Source organism: Sorex fumeus, unplaced genomic scaffold, assembly GCF_029834395.1.
Source record: "Sorex fumeus unplaced genomic scaffold, SorFum_2.1 ptg000017l, whole genome shotgun sequence".
Classification (NCBI taxonomy): Eukaryota; Metazoa; Chordata; class Mammalia; order Eulipotyphla; family Soricidae; genus Sorex; species Sorex fumeus.
The window spans coordinates 2,753,726-2,771,077 of NW_026606074.1; the positions used below are offsets into that span (position 1 = coordinate 2,753,726).

A 17,352-nucleotide genomic window follows, 5' to 3' on the forward strand; every position below is an offset into this window, starting at 1 on the left:
AATGAAGTTATTTCCCAATTTCCCAACTTATCCTTTCTAACTACAGCATGCTCCTGGTTAGCTAGACAAGTGAATGACCTGCCCAGCTGGTGCTAACCTCAGATGGTTCCACTCCTTCAGGACCATACTGACCTGGTTCGTTCACACCTTCAAGCTCCTGGCCCAGGAGAGGCTCTTGTGAGGAGGGCAAGTCCATGGATGGCCATGTCCACTCTGCTTCCGGCAGCTGCAGTGTCAGGCAAAAGGAGCGAAAGGAGCTCCTCTTCAGGGGTCCCGGACGACACAGAGACCAACCTATGACTTCTCTAGCACACCTCACTGGGTGTGGCACCTTCATCCTTGCAGATACGTGGGCAGTCGTGTCCAGAGCCCATGCATCGCTCTTTCGAGGTCCTGCAATCCTAGGCACAGTCGCCTCCACCGCACCCCCGCCCCCAAGAACTGTGTTCCCGTAAGACCCTGATCTCCCAGGGTGAGGCTTGGCAGCACAGGTACAGCCATCTTCATTGGCTGAAGCACCACGCTGCTTCAGCGCTGTTCACCTGAGTCCGCTGACATACCTGGCTCAGAGGCCTGCTTACAGTTATTCCATAAGCGGGGCCGGAGCTGTAGCACAGCGGGGAGGGCATCTGCCTTGCACGCAGCTGACCCAGGATCGATCCCCGGCATCCCATTTGGTCCCAAGTACCGCCGGGATAATACCTGAGAGCAGAGCCAGGAGTTACCCCCGAACATTGCCAGGTGTGACTCAAAAAGCCAAAAAAATTAAAATAGAATTACTCCATAAGTACATACAAATGGCTGAGCTGGACGAACTCCAAATACCTGATTTCCCTCACAGAGATCAACTGCACGGAGAAACAGAGGAGAAATAAGTAGAAACAAAATTATGCTCTGCATTGTGAAAAATGTTTTAACAAATAACTACCTTATAACTAAATGTGACTATGCTATTAAAAATTCAGCCCAAAGCATTAAAAAAGATGACAAGTTTGGAATTCCTTTGCAGTGGGTTATGCTGAAGAGAATATATGTGGATGGTTACCTCTGTAAACCACAGAGAAAGGAAGGCAAAAAACACAAGGCAAACGATGCAAAAGCTTTTCATTTTTTTATTTTAAATTACAAAGGATGTTGCATACACTGATGAATCTGTATCTGACTAGAAGTGCTGAGCGGTTGGAAGGTGACAGAAAACAAAGGCAACATCTGATATGCCTTTTCTTCTGAAAAGAAAACTGCACAACTATTAACCAACATTTAATAGAATAATTTTTAAACAGCTCATGCGTCAACAAGATAAAATTCTTTCTAGACAAAAGACAAGACTGAATCCAAGAAAAGGGCTCATAGCTCCAGTATGGGGAGGGAACAAAACTACAGAATATTTATGAGAGTATTACAAATAGGATCCTACGCGACTATGCAAATGAAGCTGTGACATTGTGTGAACAGATGCTTTGAATTCTTGCCCTTCTACGCTTTTCACTTCTTATGTGTGGTCAGCCCTGGTGTTTCACCACAAGTGCTGAGTTATAGGATGAATCGGAGGAAACGAAGGTTAAAAAAAAAGCAGGCAGTGGAATACAGTGTCATAAAAATGGGGTGGAAAGGCAGATACAGTACACACACACACACACACACACACACACACACACACACAGATTTCTATTATTTGGTTCTGAAAAAAAAAAAAAAGACCCCGGGTGACAGGCAAGACAGTATCAGTGCTGCTGCCTGCCATCCCGGACTGAATGGACTACACCACTGTGTTTACACTGCTGAGAAAGAGGCAAACTGGGTCCCCCCAAACTTGGCACACTGAAATACCCAACTCTCAAGTTCTCACCAGCCGCCAAGTCTTCAATCCCAAGAGTAGGTTTAAGGTTCTGTTCGCCTCTGACTACCCCAGATCTCTCTTTCCTAAACAAAAGTGGCAATTTGGCATAATTCAGTTCTGTGATGGAATTTCTGCCATTTTAGTCAATTTACTGGCACGAGGATTATGCTTCAACACATAATCCCACTTGCCTATGAAGTGTGAAACTCTCAGTAGTACATTTTAATCATCTTTCCTCACATGCTTATATTCCTAAAACGAAACAACCATTCCTACAGTTGACATTCACTGTTACATCCCATTTTGTTTGAAATATTAAAAAAACACGGAGTCATCTTCTCATAATGCCCTTGTTAAGATTACAAAGATTACAAAAGAATCCAGAAGTATTACGGCACTGTGTGAGACTTATATATCGTGATCCAAGGGAAGAACAAGACTGCAGGACTGTGCAAAGTTGTGGAAATGGCCTCGGTTCCATGGGAAATGGTATTCCACAACAGACTTCACTAGAAGAACAGTTGAAACCTCTTAACACTGAAAGAAGGATTCAATGCATTCCCAAAATTCAAGTTTCAAGATTCGGAGAGATGCTAACATTCTGTTACATAATCAACTAGAAAATACTTAAACAGAACTTTAGAAAGACTCTAGAAAGAAAGGGAACATAAAGTTTTGTCAATTCCTGCTGAAGGCAACTTGAATTCATTTCTTAGAAAGGTAACTAAATCGTAGCAGCTAAAATAATTTTAAACATGTGGAATAAAAAAAAAGCACATCCATCCTTGACGTTTTGGTGAATAAACTAACAGCTTTATTAATGAAGGCAAACATCAGGTAATTGTATGAATATTATATATAAAAAAAGAAATCCAAACAGCATTGTATTTCAAAAGTACTATACTTCTGTTTCTTTTTAAAGAGACTTATCATCTGTTTTATAAAACAAACAAAATGGGGACTGTTCTCCTAAAAAATCCTGGAAAAACGAAATAGTCAATTTCAAACAGATGAAATGAACACACCTTTCTTTAAATGCAGACCATTGCGAGGAGCAAATCAAGTCAAGCATCAGAAGGAAGATGTATGCTAGTGCAGAAATGGGGGCAGAGCGAGAGTTCTGTTCTTCCTCCCCCTCAGAGTCAAAGACCACTCAAACTGGTCTTCCATACAAATATAAAATAGCTCTAAAGAAGGGGAATTGGAAACCATGCCCACCTGAAATCCTTCATGATGGTTTTATAATAGCTCTGATTCTCTTACCAGAAAGGTCAAAAGGGAAAGATTTAGCAAGTGGAAGGGAATGACGACGTTTCGTTTTAAATGTACAAGTAAGGCACAATATAAAGCCACATCATAATCTGTCATGAAGGATATAGGGAAGGACAAGAATCATACATGGTACAGGAGAACAAAGCAATCGTATGGACTGAGAAAGTGTGGCACCCAATTCAAAACTCAGACACGATTTTAGCAAGAACAACTGGACAGCATGCTTTCATACGCAGACAAACGCGGTAAAGAATCCAGTGTGTCTGAAACGAGGAAGAACTTTTTTGTCTTTTTTATTTTTATTTTTTGTCGTAGTAGTGGTAGGGTCAAAGTTTATCACTGTTTTGGAACCATGGGCTTAGTCGAGGTGAATTCACAATGCCTTCGCTTTGAGTAAGACTCTGGACCTCATGATGAACCCTCTGTGTACCATGTATGAACACACAGAACTTGGAGAGAATTCTTCCCTCATGGTTTTCACCCGGAAATACATGCCACAATTTTCAAAAACAGAACATGTACACTGGCTGGGGTTTGTCCGTCACCCTTGTAAGATCTGTTTGTGTGATACACAACACGTATACATTTTAATGACAACAGAGGAAGCAGATTATTACTGGCATCAAAGTACAACCACGTCTAGACGGTTTCGAAATGCCACAGAGTCCCCTGGTTAAAACGTAAAGCTGCACAGCTTGCCTACGTCATCTTTAGGACCGAGTCCAACAGCAAGAGGGTGTCACCTGCACTCTACATTTGACTGCCAGGGTTTATGGAGATCAAGTATCGCTGCAGCATTCTCACCAGCCCAGATTTAGCAGCAAATGGCAGGAATCATATAAAATGCTCGTTTTTTTGTTGTTTTTTTTTAACAAAGTGCTCTTCTAAGATATACATACATATATAAATAGGTACAAAATAAAGTGTCAACATTAAAAAGCTCAACTATTGAAAAGCTTTTGACTATTTAACTTAAGTAGTACTTATAAAACACTGAAATGCAAGGATAGGGAATCTACGAAACGATTCAAAGTCTTATATTTTGAAATGCAAGACCCCAAAATCAAATTCTGGTTTGCAGACAGGAAAAAAGTATCAAAACCAGAATTTCTAACGGAGCAGCTACAAAGGGGCAATTTTATAAACCTCATCAGCTGAATCTCTATCATAAAGTGATTTTCACCTGACTGCAAAACTGCCGTTATTTTGGAATATGATTCTGTTTACCAGACACGCCCTGGTAAGCCTTCACCTACCCCAAGCAGAAACCTGTGCTTTGCCTTCGCCCTCCCAAAGTGGGAACAGCTTTCTACCATGCACTGCATTCCATGAACCCGGCCCGTCGGGCTCACTGCCCAGTCAGCGGGAAAGCAAAAACCCCTCGGTCTCACCAAGCGCACAGGCAACCCGAGTGCATTACTGTTCAGCTGCGATGCTGAGACAATCCTTCCCTAGTTTCTGTCTCACGATGTCAAAGAACAGACAAGCAACACCGGAGAGTCCTCACTGTGTGTTTTAGAATGAAGCCTCTGTTAACTCTCTAAGCTGTAAGCAACACAAAATGGGAGCGGGGCGGGGAATGTGAAAGAAAAGGGGACACGCTTCGGAGACAAACAGGAAAAGACTGGGATCTCCAAGGGGCAGGGGAAAGAGAAAGAGTCGGAGAAACAGATCCTTTCCCAGCAGCTAAGTTGGAAGTTTTTGGTTTTTTCACTTCTGGCTAGACAGGAGTTTTCTCTCTTAACTGTATCTTTGAAGCCAACAATTTTCAGAGTTCAAAGTACAAGATTCGAGAACAGTCAGGGAGACGGGATGAAGAGTCTGTGAGGAAGGTTTATAACGCTGCCGGGACACAAGACACGTCTCGTCAAGAGGTAAAGCTGTGACACAGGTACAACACTGGCTAGGGAAGCCGCTGCATGGGAGCCCAAAGAGCACCTAGAACTAAGTGTTAATATTTCTCGGTTCTAGAAACTATAGAAGTCACACGTAAGTCTGAAGAAGCTCGTCTGAAAATACCTGTACAAAAATATAAAAATCTATAAATTGTTTTAAGCTTGTGTTGATCTTCGAAAATATTACATGCACGATAATACGTCAATTGGAAAAGTGGCAACTAAAGAATTTGATTATTTTTAGCTTTTCGCCTTTCTTTACATATATATACATAATACAATAAAAATAATCTGTATTTTGGTTGTTTGGAGGACGCATACTACATGAAACTAAATAAACTCTTAAAATTTTCAAGGTCAAAAACTATTTTACCAATAGCTTACTAAAATGAAATATATTAAAATTTCCTACAATATGTGCAGAAAGAAAAGGGCTTACAGACACCTACACGGCCACCAAGTTATCTACTATGGAAGCAAACTAGAGGAACAGCAAAGTAATATGTATGTGTGGATGCTCCTTCTGTAGATAATTGGACCCAAACAGAAATAAAATTCACAGTTCAGTAAGATCCCTAACCCTGACCTTTCTTCTGTTTTCTCCTTTTGTTTCATACATTCATACAGTATCATGTAAGCTGTGCAAAACTTTACTTAGACTGGCAGTTTGCCATATCAGTTGCATTTATCTTTGGTACAAAAAATAAAACAATCACAATAATGTGCAAGTATTTGTCTTCTTCCGGTCAAATACCGAAATAGGAGTTTTCTAGAGCCATCTTTTTTTGTGGTTTTTTGTTTTGTTTTTTTTATACAATACACAGACTCTGTGGCATGTATCTACATTTCAACGTAGTTCTATATACATTCAAAAAATTTGAAAAAGAGTTGGAACAAAAAACGTTTAAACCCCGTAATTTTTCCATCGGTAGATCTTGTTTGTCCCATTAGGGTTTTCATCATACAAAATATTACCAGTTTTTATAGTTTTCCCCAAAATACAAGGCACAAAGAATATGCTTTTTTTCTTACTTGCACAGACATTACATATATATTTTTATATGTATTTATATATACCATATTGAGCTCGGAAAATGAACATCTAATATGGCACATGAGTGCTGGGTTGGGCCATATACAAGTGAGATTAATGGTTGTGGAAAATCAGAACAAAAAGCCGGAATTCTAAAAACAATCTAAAATGACTGTTTAAAAAATGCTTCCTCAATTTTGTGTGTGTGGTTCAGAGCATAAACCTACCACAGTATTTGGCATGTGCGACCGTCTGCTCTCGGCCCAAATGTTTTGCTCTCACAGACTCTTTGTGATCTGTACCTAAATGTTTACCGAAGCGCGTCGGTTTCCATTCTGATTCCAGCAGCCCTTTCTCAGCAAGGTTTATGCTCTGAGAATGTGATAATCAAGTATTTTGGACCATGCTCCACTTATGCTACTTAGTTCTTAAAACAATGTAACCTAATTGTAAATGTTTACATAATGCTAAACTGACATGCAGAACAGAATGGAAATTTACAGTGACCAACTGGAGGAACACAGACAGCTCTGACGGGTCCAGTTACACCTTGGAGCTCGGCATCCTCAGCCCCACCAGGCCCCCGGTGGGGTTGCCCTCCGCAGTCTTCTCCAACACCTGGTTAACGAACTCTGAGGTTTGCCCAGCCACGGGGAGACCTGAGGAGAACAAAAGGCAATCTCAGGGACAGAAGGAGAGTGTGTCTGGGGATGGTTCTGGGGCGAGGGCGAGTGGAGTCAAAAACAGTTTAATGGGGAAAAAAACCCCAGCAACCTGTAATGCATACTAGAAATAAAAGAGGGCGGCCCTTCCCAGTTCCAGGCCTGGAACTGCACTAAGGGTCCCCTGAGCACCGCCAAGAGTGACCCTGAGCAGCCGGCAGTAAGGCCTGAGCACAGCTGGGTACAACCCCCCAAACCCAAACAAATTAAAAAGAAATAAAAGAAGGGCTGGAGAGATAGCATAGTGGGTAGGGCATTTGCCTTGAATATGGCCAATCTGGGTTCAACTCCCTGAACCCCAAAGAGTCTGAACAGGAGGACTCCCTGAGCACAGAGCTGTGCACCTTTGGGTGTGGCCCATAATATACCAAAGGGAAGAAAAGAAAAAGAAAAGATCACAACAGAAATAAGAAATGAAAATGCAGCATTGTCATGGAAACGAAAAAAATTAAAACGGACAATTTTAATAAATTTGATGACCTGCAGGAAATTAACAATATCTTTTGAAATACATTCAAGCATTGAAACCAAGTTCAGAAGAGTTATCTTCTCTTATTGTCTTTCATTTATATTTTAGGTTTTGGGGTCACACCTGCCAATGTTAAGGGGTTGCTCCTAGCTCTGCACTCAGGAATTACTCCTGGAATGCTCAGGAGTATGGGATGCTGGGGATCAAATCCAGGTTGGCTATATGTCCAAGGCCAAAGTCCTCCCCACTGTACTATCGTTCTAGCCCCTCTGTTGTGTGTGTGTGTGTGTGTGTGTGTGTGTGTGTGTGTTCGGGGGCTCCAACCAGCTAGGCTTGGAGTTTACTGCTGGCTCTGTGATCAAGAATCTCTCCTGGCGGGAGTTCAGGCACCAAATATATGTTGGGAATTGAACCCACATCAACTGCACACGAGGCCAATGCCTTACCCACTTAAACGCTGTTCTATCTCTCCACCCTCCAGATGAGGTTTTGTTTTGGGGGGCCACACCCAGCACTGCTTGGGGGAGCCATATGAAGTGCTGATATCGGAACCAGGGTCTATCAAGTATAAGGCAAGAGCCTTAAATCCCTGCACAATCTCTTCAGCCTCTGGTTCAGAGTTCAAGAGTATTCTACCAAACTTTTAAGTGGGGGGGGGGGGGGGGCTCCCAACATATTTTAAATGCTCCAGATGGGGATTTTGGGAAGAAACCTGTGTGACCTGTGTGGCACCAGAGATTTTAATTCTTGAGTTCCCTACAAAAACTGCAATTAAAAGAGCAAAATCAAATCACAAACCCCCCAAATTTAAGAGAGTGGGGAAAATCTATCGCAAGCTGTAAGGTATGCATACCATTAAACAAATGTTACCAATATTAGCAGAGGATGAGTCAACAGAGAAGTAATGTATCTGTGAAAAAAGAAGTATAGAATAACTGGAGGCTGCTCACTGGGGCACAGGAACCAGCTGGGAAGGGCTGGAGCTGGGAGTCTCTGTCCAGCCCCAGGGAGCTTGACGGGCGTGCAGGGCGAGTGCACCCAGCCTCGGGGAAGTCAGAAAAGCAACCACGGGAATTCCCTGGCAGAAAGAACCAGCATTGATAAGAATCAAAACTAAGCAAGACGGGGACCAAAAAAAAAAAAAAAAACAAACCCAAATCAGAACAACAAATAACAATGATGGTGTGTGGGGCTGGAGTAGGGCACCGCCAGGGATAATTCCTGCGTGCATGAGCCAGGAGTAACACACCCCCGGGTGTGACCCCCAAAAATGCCCGTTTAAGAAACCTCAGTAGGGGGCTGGAGTGATAGTACAGTGGACAGGACGTTTTCCTTGCACGTGGCCAACCCGGGTTCGATTCCCAGCATCCCATATGGTCTCCCGAGCATCGCCAGGAGTAATTCCTGAGTGCAAAGCCAGGAGTAACCTCTGTGCATCACCGGGTGTGACCCAAAAAGAAAAAAAAAACCTCAGGAGACAAACAGCCACATGGTCTGAGCAGAGAGTCTAGCACGACCCAGTCCTCTTCCTTCGCCAGCTGGAGGCGACAGGAGGCGCCATGTCAAGGCACTCTCAAGGGCTTCCTTTGTTCTCTCTGTTTCCCGCCTGTCCCTCACAACCAGTGTGCTGAGCCCTTCTCACAGTGCTCCCTTCGTGGGAAATGCCTCCACCTCCACGGAGCCAAGCCTTGTCTCTCTAGGACAAACTTCCTCTCCTGTGTCCTTTTCTGTGGCCAATATGGTCCTCTGAGTAATGCTAGGAGAGACACCTGAGCACAGCCACGAGTAAGCTCTGAGCACTGCCAGATGTGGCCCCAAAGCCAACCCAAAACAAACAAAAGATAATTTTTTAAAAAGTTCTCATTGTGGGGCCAGAATGATAGCATAGCAGCTTGAGCATTTGCCGTGCACGCGGCCGACCTGGGTTCAATCCCTGGCATCCCGTATGGGCCTCCGAGCACCACCAAGAGGGATTCCTGAGTGCAGAACCAGGAGAAACCCCTGGGTGTGACCCAAACAGCCAAAGAAACAAAAAAGTTATCATAAGGGAAAAATAAGCAACTAAGCATGATGACAGGTGTTAACCAAGCTTACTGTAGTTATCATTTTCATTGTATAAATAATATTATGTTGTACATCTGAAATGATGCAATGATGTTTATCAAAAAAAAAAAAAAAGAAAGAAAACTAGGAAATTTGTCCTAAACCAAACTTTCTTGTCTTTTGGAGGGGCTTCCTAAGTGGTACTTGTGAAACTGAGGGCCACTCCCGAGATGCCTGATCTGGCTATGCTCACAGTTTATTGCTCAGGCCCTGCTAAACTGTGCTGCTCAGGTTCAACAGTACTTAGGACCACTGAGGCCACACTGCAGGGTGCTTGGAAGCTACCAAAGCTACAAGTGGGGGTGCTCCTGAGGCACCGGTGCCAGGGATCAAACTTGGGGTCTCACATATACACATCACAGACTCCAGTTCCTCTTTTACTTTGAATTTAAGTAGATATATAGTTTTGCTTGGGGCCAGGGATATAGCACAGGGATTAAGGCGCCTGCCTTTCATGCACCAACCACATTGGATTCCCGGCACTGACTGTGGCTTTCCACACACCACCAGGAGTGATTCCTGAGCACAGAACCAGGAGTAAGCCCTGAGCATAGCTCCATGTGGCACAAAAAAGTATACACTTCTGACCACTCACTGTATTGACGATTTGTACAAATACCTATTCTAGTATTACTTCGCTTCTTTTTTGTTGTTTTTGGCTTTTTTTGGTTTTGGCCTTACTCTTGGTTCTGCACTCAGGAACTACTCCTGGTAATGCTCATGGGATCATATGGGATGTAAGGGCTCAAACCCAGGACAGCTGCACGCAAGGCAAGTGTTTTACCCATTATACGATTGCTCCTGTCCCTTCCTCATTTTTTATGTACTTATGTGGGCACTGGAGCAAGGAGAACGTACTTCTACTTCTGCCACTCACTGGGGATATGACTTGTGGTGTGGTACGTTCCAATAAATCCAGGATGGCACCACTTCCTTCAGAGAATTGTGGGAGTAAAACAACTGAACAACCTTAACAAACAGCTCTGGGTCACATTTAAAAACATGTTAACTGTGTATGGTTTCCTAACACCTAGAAATTCCCTTTTGTCGGGCTCTGAATCTCTGCTGACTGCTTAATCTCTTCTTTGTCCTTCTAGCACAAGAGTTGTCAAACTTCAGGCAGCACTCTTGCCTTGAACTCAGCTAACTCCTGATGGGTCTCCAGGCCCTGGAAGTGTCCCCAGCCCCACTAGCAGTGGTCCCTGAGCTCAAAGCCAGGAGTGAGCCCTGGGCATTGCTGGGTGTGACCTCCAGAACCAAAATGAAACAAAAGAGTTGTCGAATTTCATGAAACTGAGTCAAAATCCAGAGGCTGGAGAGAGAGCTAAGTAGATACAGCTCTTACCTTGCAGGAAGCTGGCCCAGGTTCAATCCCGGGCACCACATATAATCCCCTGAGCAGTAACAGGCACCACTGGGAGTAGTCCAAATGTCCCCCAACCCAAATTTAAATTTATTTCTGATTTTACTAATGATTCCAAATTGTCCTTCAAAATCATTAGCATGTTTTCCATTCAATATGAACAAAAATCTGACAAGAGAAACTAAATGAGTAACCTCAAAGAGCATGACATACTAAATGCATAGACGCTTTCAATATATGCTTATTGAAATACAATCTTTTTGGTAGTCTGAGATGTATTTCTGCAAACAGAGAGGCAGATAGTGTTGTTCACCACACTCCATCCAGGCATCCTGATTTCTTCATACCTTTTTACCACCATTTGTTCCTCTTGTGTTTCTATTTGGTCTTTGTCTTCCACTTTTTAGACTACAGGCTTTCTAAAAATAGTGACTAAGTTTTTGTTATTCCTAGAGCCCCCAACACCAGGCAAGTAAGAGGCACTGAAGAGAGCTTTGTGGAAGCCAGAGAGATAGTACAGTGGGTAGGGTCCTTCCTTGCATGAGGCCACCCAGATTTCCCTGGCACCCCATATGGTTCCCCGAGCACCACCAGAAGCGATTCCTGAGAGCAGAGCCAAGAGTAGCCCCTGGGCATCACCAGGCCCCAAAACCAAAATCCAAAACAAGGAGAGGTTTGTGGGATGAAACAGTAAATGCAAGTTAGAAGAATGGTCTTAGCATAAGCAATTCCAATATATCTATAGATAAAATAGAATAGGGCCAGGAGATGCCTCAAAGTCTAAGGAAACTGTCTTGCAAACAGGAGGCCAAACAGGAGGTTTGATGCTTGGGGCTGCCTCACTTGCTGACTGATACCCCAGCAGCTCTGCTGTCTGAGATGCCAGCACCAGAGGCGACTCCCGGCCCTGCTGCTGGAGCCCAGTGTGTGTGCGCACCACGGCCCAGTCTGGGAGCCCCGCAGCACTGCTGTGGGTTCCCATCACAGCAACAGCACCGAGAGAGGAGGAGGGGAACGAAAGGAAACAAATCACAGTGCTCATTACTCAAAACGTAGGTAAGCAACCAATGACTGAAAGGCAAGCTCTGTCCCTTTGAAGTGATTCAACACACAAGTGGAATCCTGGAGAAAAACAGGAAGAAAATTCTCAGGCAACTGAAGCTGGCTACTCCAACAACTGAGTATGTAAAAAACAGCTTTTTTTTTTTAATTTGGGGACAAACCTGGACTTATTCCTGGCTCTGCATTAGGGATCACTCCTACTGGGGCTTGGGAGATGATATGTGGTACCAGAGATCAAACCCGGGTCACCCACATGCAAGGTAGACATCTCACCCACTTTACTATCCGGCCTCAAGAAACAACTTTTTTGTTTTCTTTTTGGGACATACCCGGTGATGCTCAGGGGTTCCTCGCAGGAATCACTCCTGGTGGTGCTCAGGGAACCATATGAGATGCTGGGAATCGAACCCGGGTCGGCCGCATGCAAGGCAAATGCCCTCCCCGCTGTGCTATTGCTCCAGCACCAAGAACCAACTTTTTAAAGACAGTTCTGGGCCAGGGAGAGAACGCAAAGACAGTGACTGTGAAGAACCTACGAGGTAGCTGACTGTCCTGTGACAGGTTAGCTGGTAGACGCCTCATGCTGTCACATCCTTTGGATGCCATGAGCTAGAAGGTGATTTGCTACGATGGCAGCTAAACTCGCAGGCCTCTTGAGGGCCCTTTTCTATTGTCTCTATTAGCAAACTCAAAACTCCCTTTAGAATAATTCTCTGCTGATTTTCACATGCTGGTCTCTCTCTTCCTTCACATGTTGTGTAATCTTCTCAGGGATAGAAAACCAAATAATTAGTTTGTGAGACTCCTGGGAAATGTACTGAGTAAAACAAATGGCTATGGATCTCCATTAAAGTATAAGCAGGTCTGACAGTTCTGGAATCTTTATTTTCCTATAAAGGTTAAAGCTGCTAAAGTTTCTTAAAAATGAAAATAGTTCAGGGCCCAAGAGATAGTGCAGAGGGTAGGGTGCTTGCCTGACTCAACTAAACTGGGTTTGATCCCTGGCACCCGATATGGTCCCTGAAGCAAAAACCGGAGTAAGCTTTGAGTACTGCCAGGTATGCTCCCGCCCCCCCCCCAAAAAAAAACCTAACCACAAACCCCCACAACAACAACAACAACAAAAAGAGAATTAAAACAGTTAAGTGATGAAGCTTAAATAGCAAACTGTGGTAAGAAGCAAACACAACATCTAAAACAGAATTACTTGGGGCTAGAGTGATAGCACAGCAGCTGGGGTCTCTGTCTTGCACACAGCTGACCTGGGTTCAATCACTGGCACCCCATATGGGCCCCTGAGGAGTGATCCCTAAGTGCAGAGGTAGGAGTACAGGAGGAAGCCTTTGGGTGTGACCCAAACCACCCATGCCCTCCCAGCAAAAAGATAGAATTACTCATGAAGAAGAGTAATTACAAGCATATCACTTGAATTCATCCTTAAAAATATTTTAACACTCCCATGCACCAAATATCTTCCGTAGGTGTTATTACTTGTTGTGGATTTTCCCAGGACTCTCCTTACCAAGAGTATCTTTGATGAGGATCTCAAGCTTCTGCCCCATGTTCGGTACTCTCTCCTCCCTTGGATTCTGTACTCGGTTTATAATCTCTTGCTTGATGGAGTTGATTACAAACAATAAATTATCTGTAAGATACAACAGGACACTTGGAATATACCACTTACAGGAAGAATTCGCTTTTAATTATGTGGTAACATTCAATCAAAACTAGAGAACATGCAAGAAAAAAACTAAACAAGGGTATTTGTGAATTTCCTTAGCTTAAATATCTGAAGTCAATCTCCGCATGACATTTGGTAATACCTTGTGGGTTTTGATGATGACTAGCCTGCATCTTAGGAGCAACCGGCCTCACTTGTCTTCATAGCTTTAAGGACTAATGGCGTTGGGCAGGGAGTGTGGCTCAGTGGTAGAGCACATGCCTTTTGTGTGTGAGGCCCTGGGTTTGAGTCCCTAGTACTGAAAGTAAAGTGGGGAAGGACTGATGACAGTGCCTTGTACATCGAATCACATCTTAATAACCGGATCAAGTACTCCAAAGATGATTTCAAAAACAGGTTTCCACATCTTAGCCACTTTTCAAAAAATGAGGGAAGCTGGGTAGGGAGACAGCTCCAAGAACTAGAGGCCATCCCTGGCATAAGCCCTGGGATCTGCAGCCCAGTATTGCATGCTCTGACCACCACAACTGGCTCCCAGAACCCTGAGCACTGCTTGGGAGACAGTCCCCACAAAGTAAAGCTGACCCAGAGTTAACAGGAGGGAAACAAGAGAAGAAATTAATGATAGAGAACATGAACACAGAATAGTCAAAGACAAATGCTGATTCTCTAAAAAGGTCAACAGTTGGCATTCACTCCTGCTGCCACCCACCTGCAGTGAACCTAATCAACTGCCTATATCTGGAGTTAAAAAGGAATCATCACAGCCTTTAAAGAATACAAGGAAGGGCCAGAACAATAGTACAGTGGGGAGGGCATTTGCCTTGCACATGGCCAACCGGCGTTCAATCGCTGGCATCCCATATGGTCCCCCAAGCACTTCCAGGGGTGATCCTTGAGCATTTGAGCCAGGAATCGACCCTGAGCATAACAGGTGGGGCCACAAACCCACAATAAATAAATAACAAGAAATCTCAGTGTCAGGCTGGGATGGCCTCAGTGGAAGAACACATGCAGGTTAGATCCCTGACACTGCAAAAAAAAAGGGAGGAAGAAAGGGAGGGGAAAGGGAAGGAGGGAGGGAGGGAAGGAGAAAGAATGGAGAAAGGAGGGAGGAAGAAGGAAGGGAAGGAGGAGGGAGAAAAGAAAAAATGATGCCAAATTCCATAATTTTGATAAAACGTATAATTTTTCTTCAACTGCAACTAAAAACTGATAGATGAAATGGAAAACCCAAACTGCCTTTTCTTGCCAAGACATTGAACTTATTGAAATATATTCTCCAAAAAAACCCAGGCGTGGGAGGGAGGGCAGGGAGATGACTCCTGCAGAGTGCTGCAAACATGGCGGCCACATCAGGCCAAGAAGCCAACCCCGCCCCCTCCCACAGGCAGGAGGGCCTCAGCAGCTGTTGGAGACGGAACCACCAGGCCCAACAGCACAGGGGTCGGCCAGAGCTCCTGAGAACTACAGGGCATGGCCTACTAAGAGAAAAAGAAAATGAAACAGTGCTTTAATGGCCAATTCTATTAAGCTTACAATGCAGAAATGAAACTGATCTTTTCCAAAATTTTCCCACCAAAAAGAGGACAGGGCCATGAAATAACACAGTGTGTAGGGCATTCGCCTGGCATCGGATCCCTGGGAACACATATGGTTCCCAAGTCCCAGCAGCAGTGGTCTCTAAGCACAGAGTCAGAAGTGAGTCCTGAGAACCCCTGCTGTGGCCCAACACCCCCACCCAGTAATTTTCTCGAGCGGGCCCAGTAATGTCTCCATTGTGAGACTTGGCTGTTACTGTGTTTGGCATATTGAATACGTCACAGGGAGCTTGCCAGGCTTTGCCGTGCGGGCGAGATACTCTCGGTAGCTTGCCAGGCTCTCCGAGAGGGGCAGAGGAATTGAACTCGGGTCAGCCATATTGGCCACTTGCAAGGCAAATGCCTTACCTGCTGTGCTACCTCCCACCCTTGATCCCCGACACCCCCACCCAAAGAAGAAAAATTATAGCCCAATAATTTCTGTAAGGGCAGGATAAACCAAATACCAAAACTCGACATCACAAAATAAGAAAATCACAGGCTGGAGCACAAGCTTTCCATGCAGGAGGCCCAGGTTCGATCCCTAGATCCACATAATCCTCCATGGACAGCCAGGACTGACCCTTAAGCACGGACTCAGGAACTGTCCCTTAGCTTTCCTGAATATGACTGGGGAAAAATGAACGGAAATGGACCTGTGTTTTGTTTACATCTAACAAGCCTTAACATGTAAGTCTAACTCCTCAGGGAAAATGTACAAGAAAACATTTGCAATTCTGGAACTGGCAAAGTTTCTTGCAATATAAAGAATAGGGAGTACAAATAAAAATCCGACACACTGGACTTCATCAAAATCAATCATTTTTGTTCTTTGAAAGAAGTCAACAAGGAAACAAAAGGACAAGCAAAGACTTTGATAAACCATTTCAACATATCAAAGAATTTACGCCTAGAATAGGAATACTGAGAAGGTGATTTTTAAGGCAAAATATTTGATCAAACACAAACACAAAATGCATAGCCAATAAGCATAGAAGAGATATGCAACATCATCAAATAAATGCAGATTAAGACCACCTGACATGCTGCCTATCCGATAAGGCCTTATGCTGCTTAACATAAAGTCTGACCTACCAAGAGTTGTCGAGGACGGACAATTGAAACTTCCTATGCTGTTTTTGGTGAGGTGAATGTGAAAACGGCCTTGCGAAAACAGCTTGACAATTTTTTTTAAACAAAGTTTAATATCTCATGATATAGCCAGTCTACTCCTTGATATGTAACTGAAAAAAACTAAAACATATGTCCAGGTTGTATTACTTATCCAGGAATATCCATAGCAGCTTTGTTATGACAAAAGCTAGAAACATCTCAACATCAACAGATGAATGGATAAACACATCCAATATGATTGGGTACTACGCAGTACTGAAAAGGGATTGTTTTCTTTTCTACTGTGAGTCTGCAGAAAAAAGGCTGCACAAATGCAAGGCAAATGCTCTACTCCTGAGTTACATTCCTGGGCCAAAGGATCTAATTCTTGCTATAAACAACAAGGTAAAATTTTTTTTTTAATTTTTAAAATTTTTTACTTGCATCACTGTGTGCTACAGTTATAAATCTTTCATGTTATAGTTTCAGTCATACAATGATCGAACACCTATCCCAAAAAGGTGAAAGTTTTAAAATATGTTGAAACGTTTAAGTAAAAAAAAAAATAATTTTAGGAGATGCAACCTACAGTGACAGAAAGCAGATCACAGCCACCCAGGACAGAGGTAGAGGGAAGGATGGCTTACGAAGGAGGACCAGAAAATTCTGAAGATGATCAAAATATTTACTCATTATCTTGATTATTTTCACATGTGTGTACATATGTTTATATATGAGACTCTTTAACCATACTGCCATAAAGTTGAAAGGGAAAGTATTTCTTATTTCAAAACATAGTATTCCTCTGCTCTGAAATACATCCGTACGTCCTCAAGAGATCGCCTGAAATCAGTGTTTTCCTAGGTTTCATCTGTTTAAGAACGAAGAGATCGCTTGAGACTGACGCTGGAGAGGGAAGTGAGAAACACCGGCGTAGTGTAACACGCCCACCAGGACAGCATACGCAAACGTGTTGCTAAACAAAGAAAGCAAAGCACAGCTAACTCCCTGAGTCACAGGAAACAGAAATTCCTATTTTCTTCTTGATAATTAGCAGAGAGAGCTCCGTTTCACTCAAATAAAAGGATGGACCTGCAGAAGTGGTGGCTGAACCGGGCTTGCCCCCGCCTCCCACCAGGAGCGATCCCTGAGTGACCCCTGCCTGAGAGAGGACTAAGTCCCGAGCACCACTGGCTCAAAACAAAACAGAGGACATTTT

At 43.6% G+C, this 17,352-nt stretch overlaps 1 protein-coding gene across 3 annotated transcripts in view; it reads right to left on the reverse strand.

Moving 5' to 3' along the window:
• Window positions 1–1,094: 1,094 nt before the first annotated feature.
• Window positions 1,095–17,352, reverse strand: part of CREBRF (CREB3 regulatory factor) — a 53,583-nt gene continuing 37,325 nt past the window's right edge. For 2 of the 3 annotated variants that reach the window (XM_056112243.1, XM_056112244.1), the window contains 2 exons: window positions 13,282–13,404; window positions 1,095–6,699 (listed from right to left, as the gene is read on the reverse strand). In XM_056112243.1, coding sequence (XP_055968218.1) covers window positions 6,584–6,699; window positions 13,282–13,404 — 239 coding nt within the window. In that variant the 3' untranslated portion in view covers window positions 1,095–6,583. Of the gene's footprint in view, window positions 6,700–13,279; window positions 13,405–17,352 lie in introns of those variants that run through there. The other variant, XM_056112245.1, reaches the window with a different exon arrangement.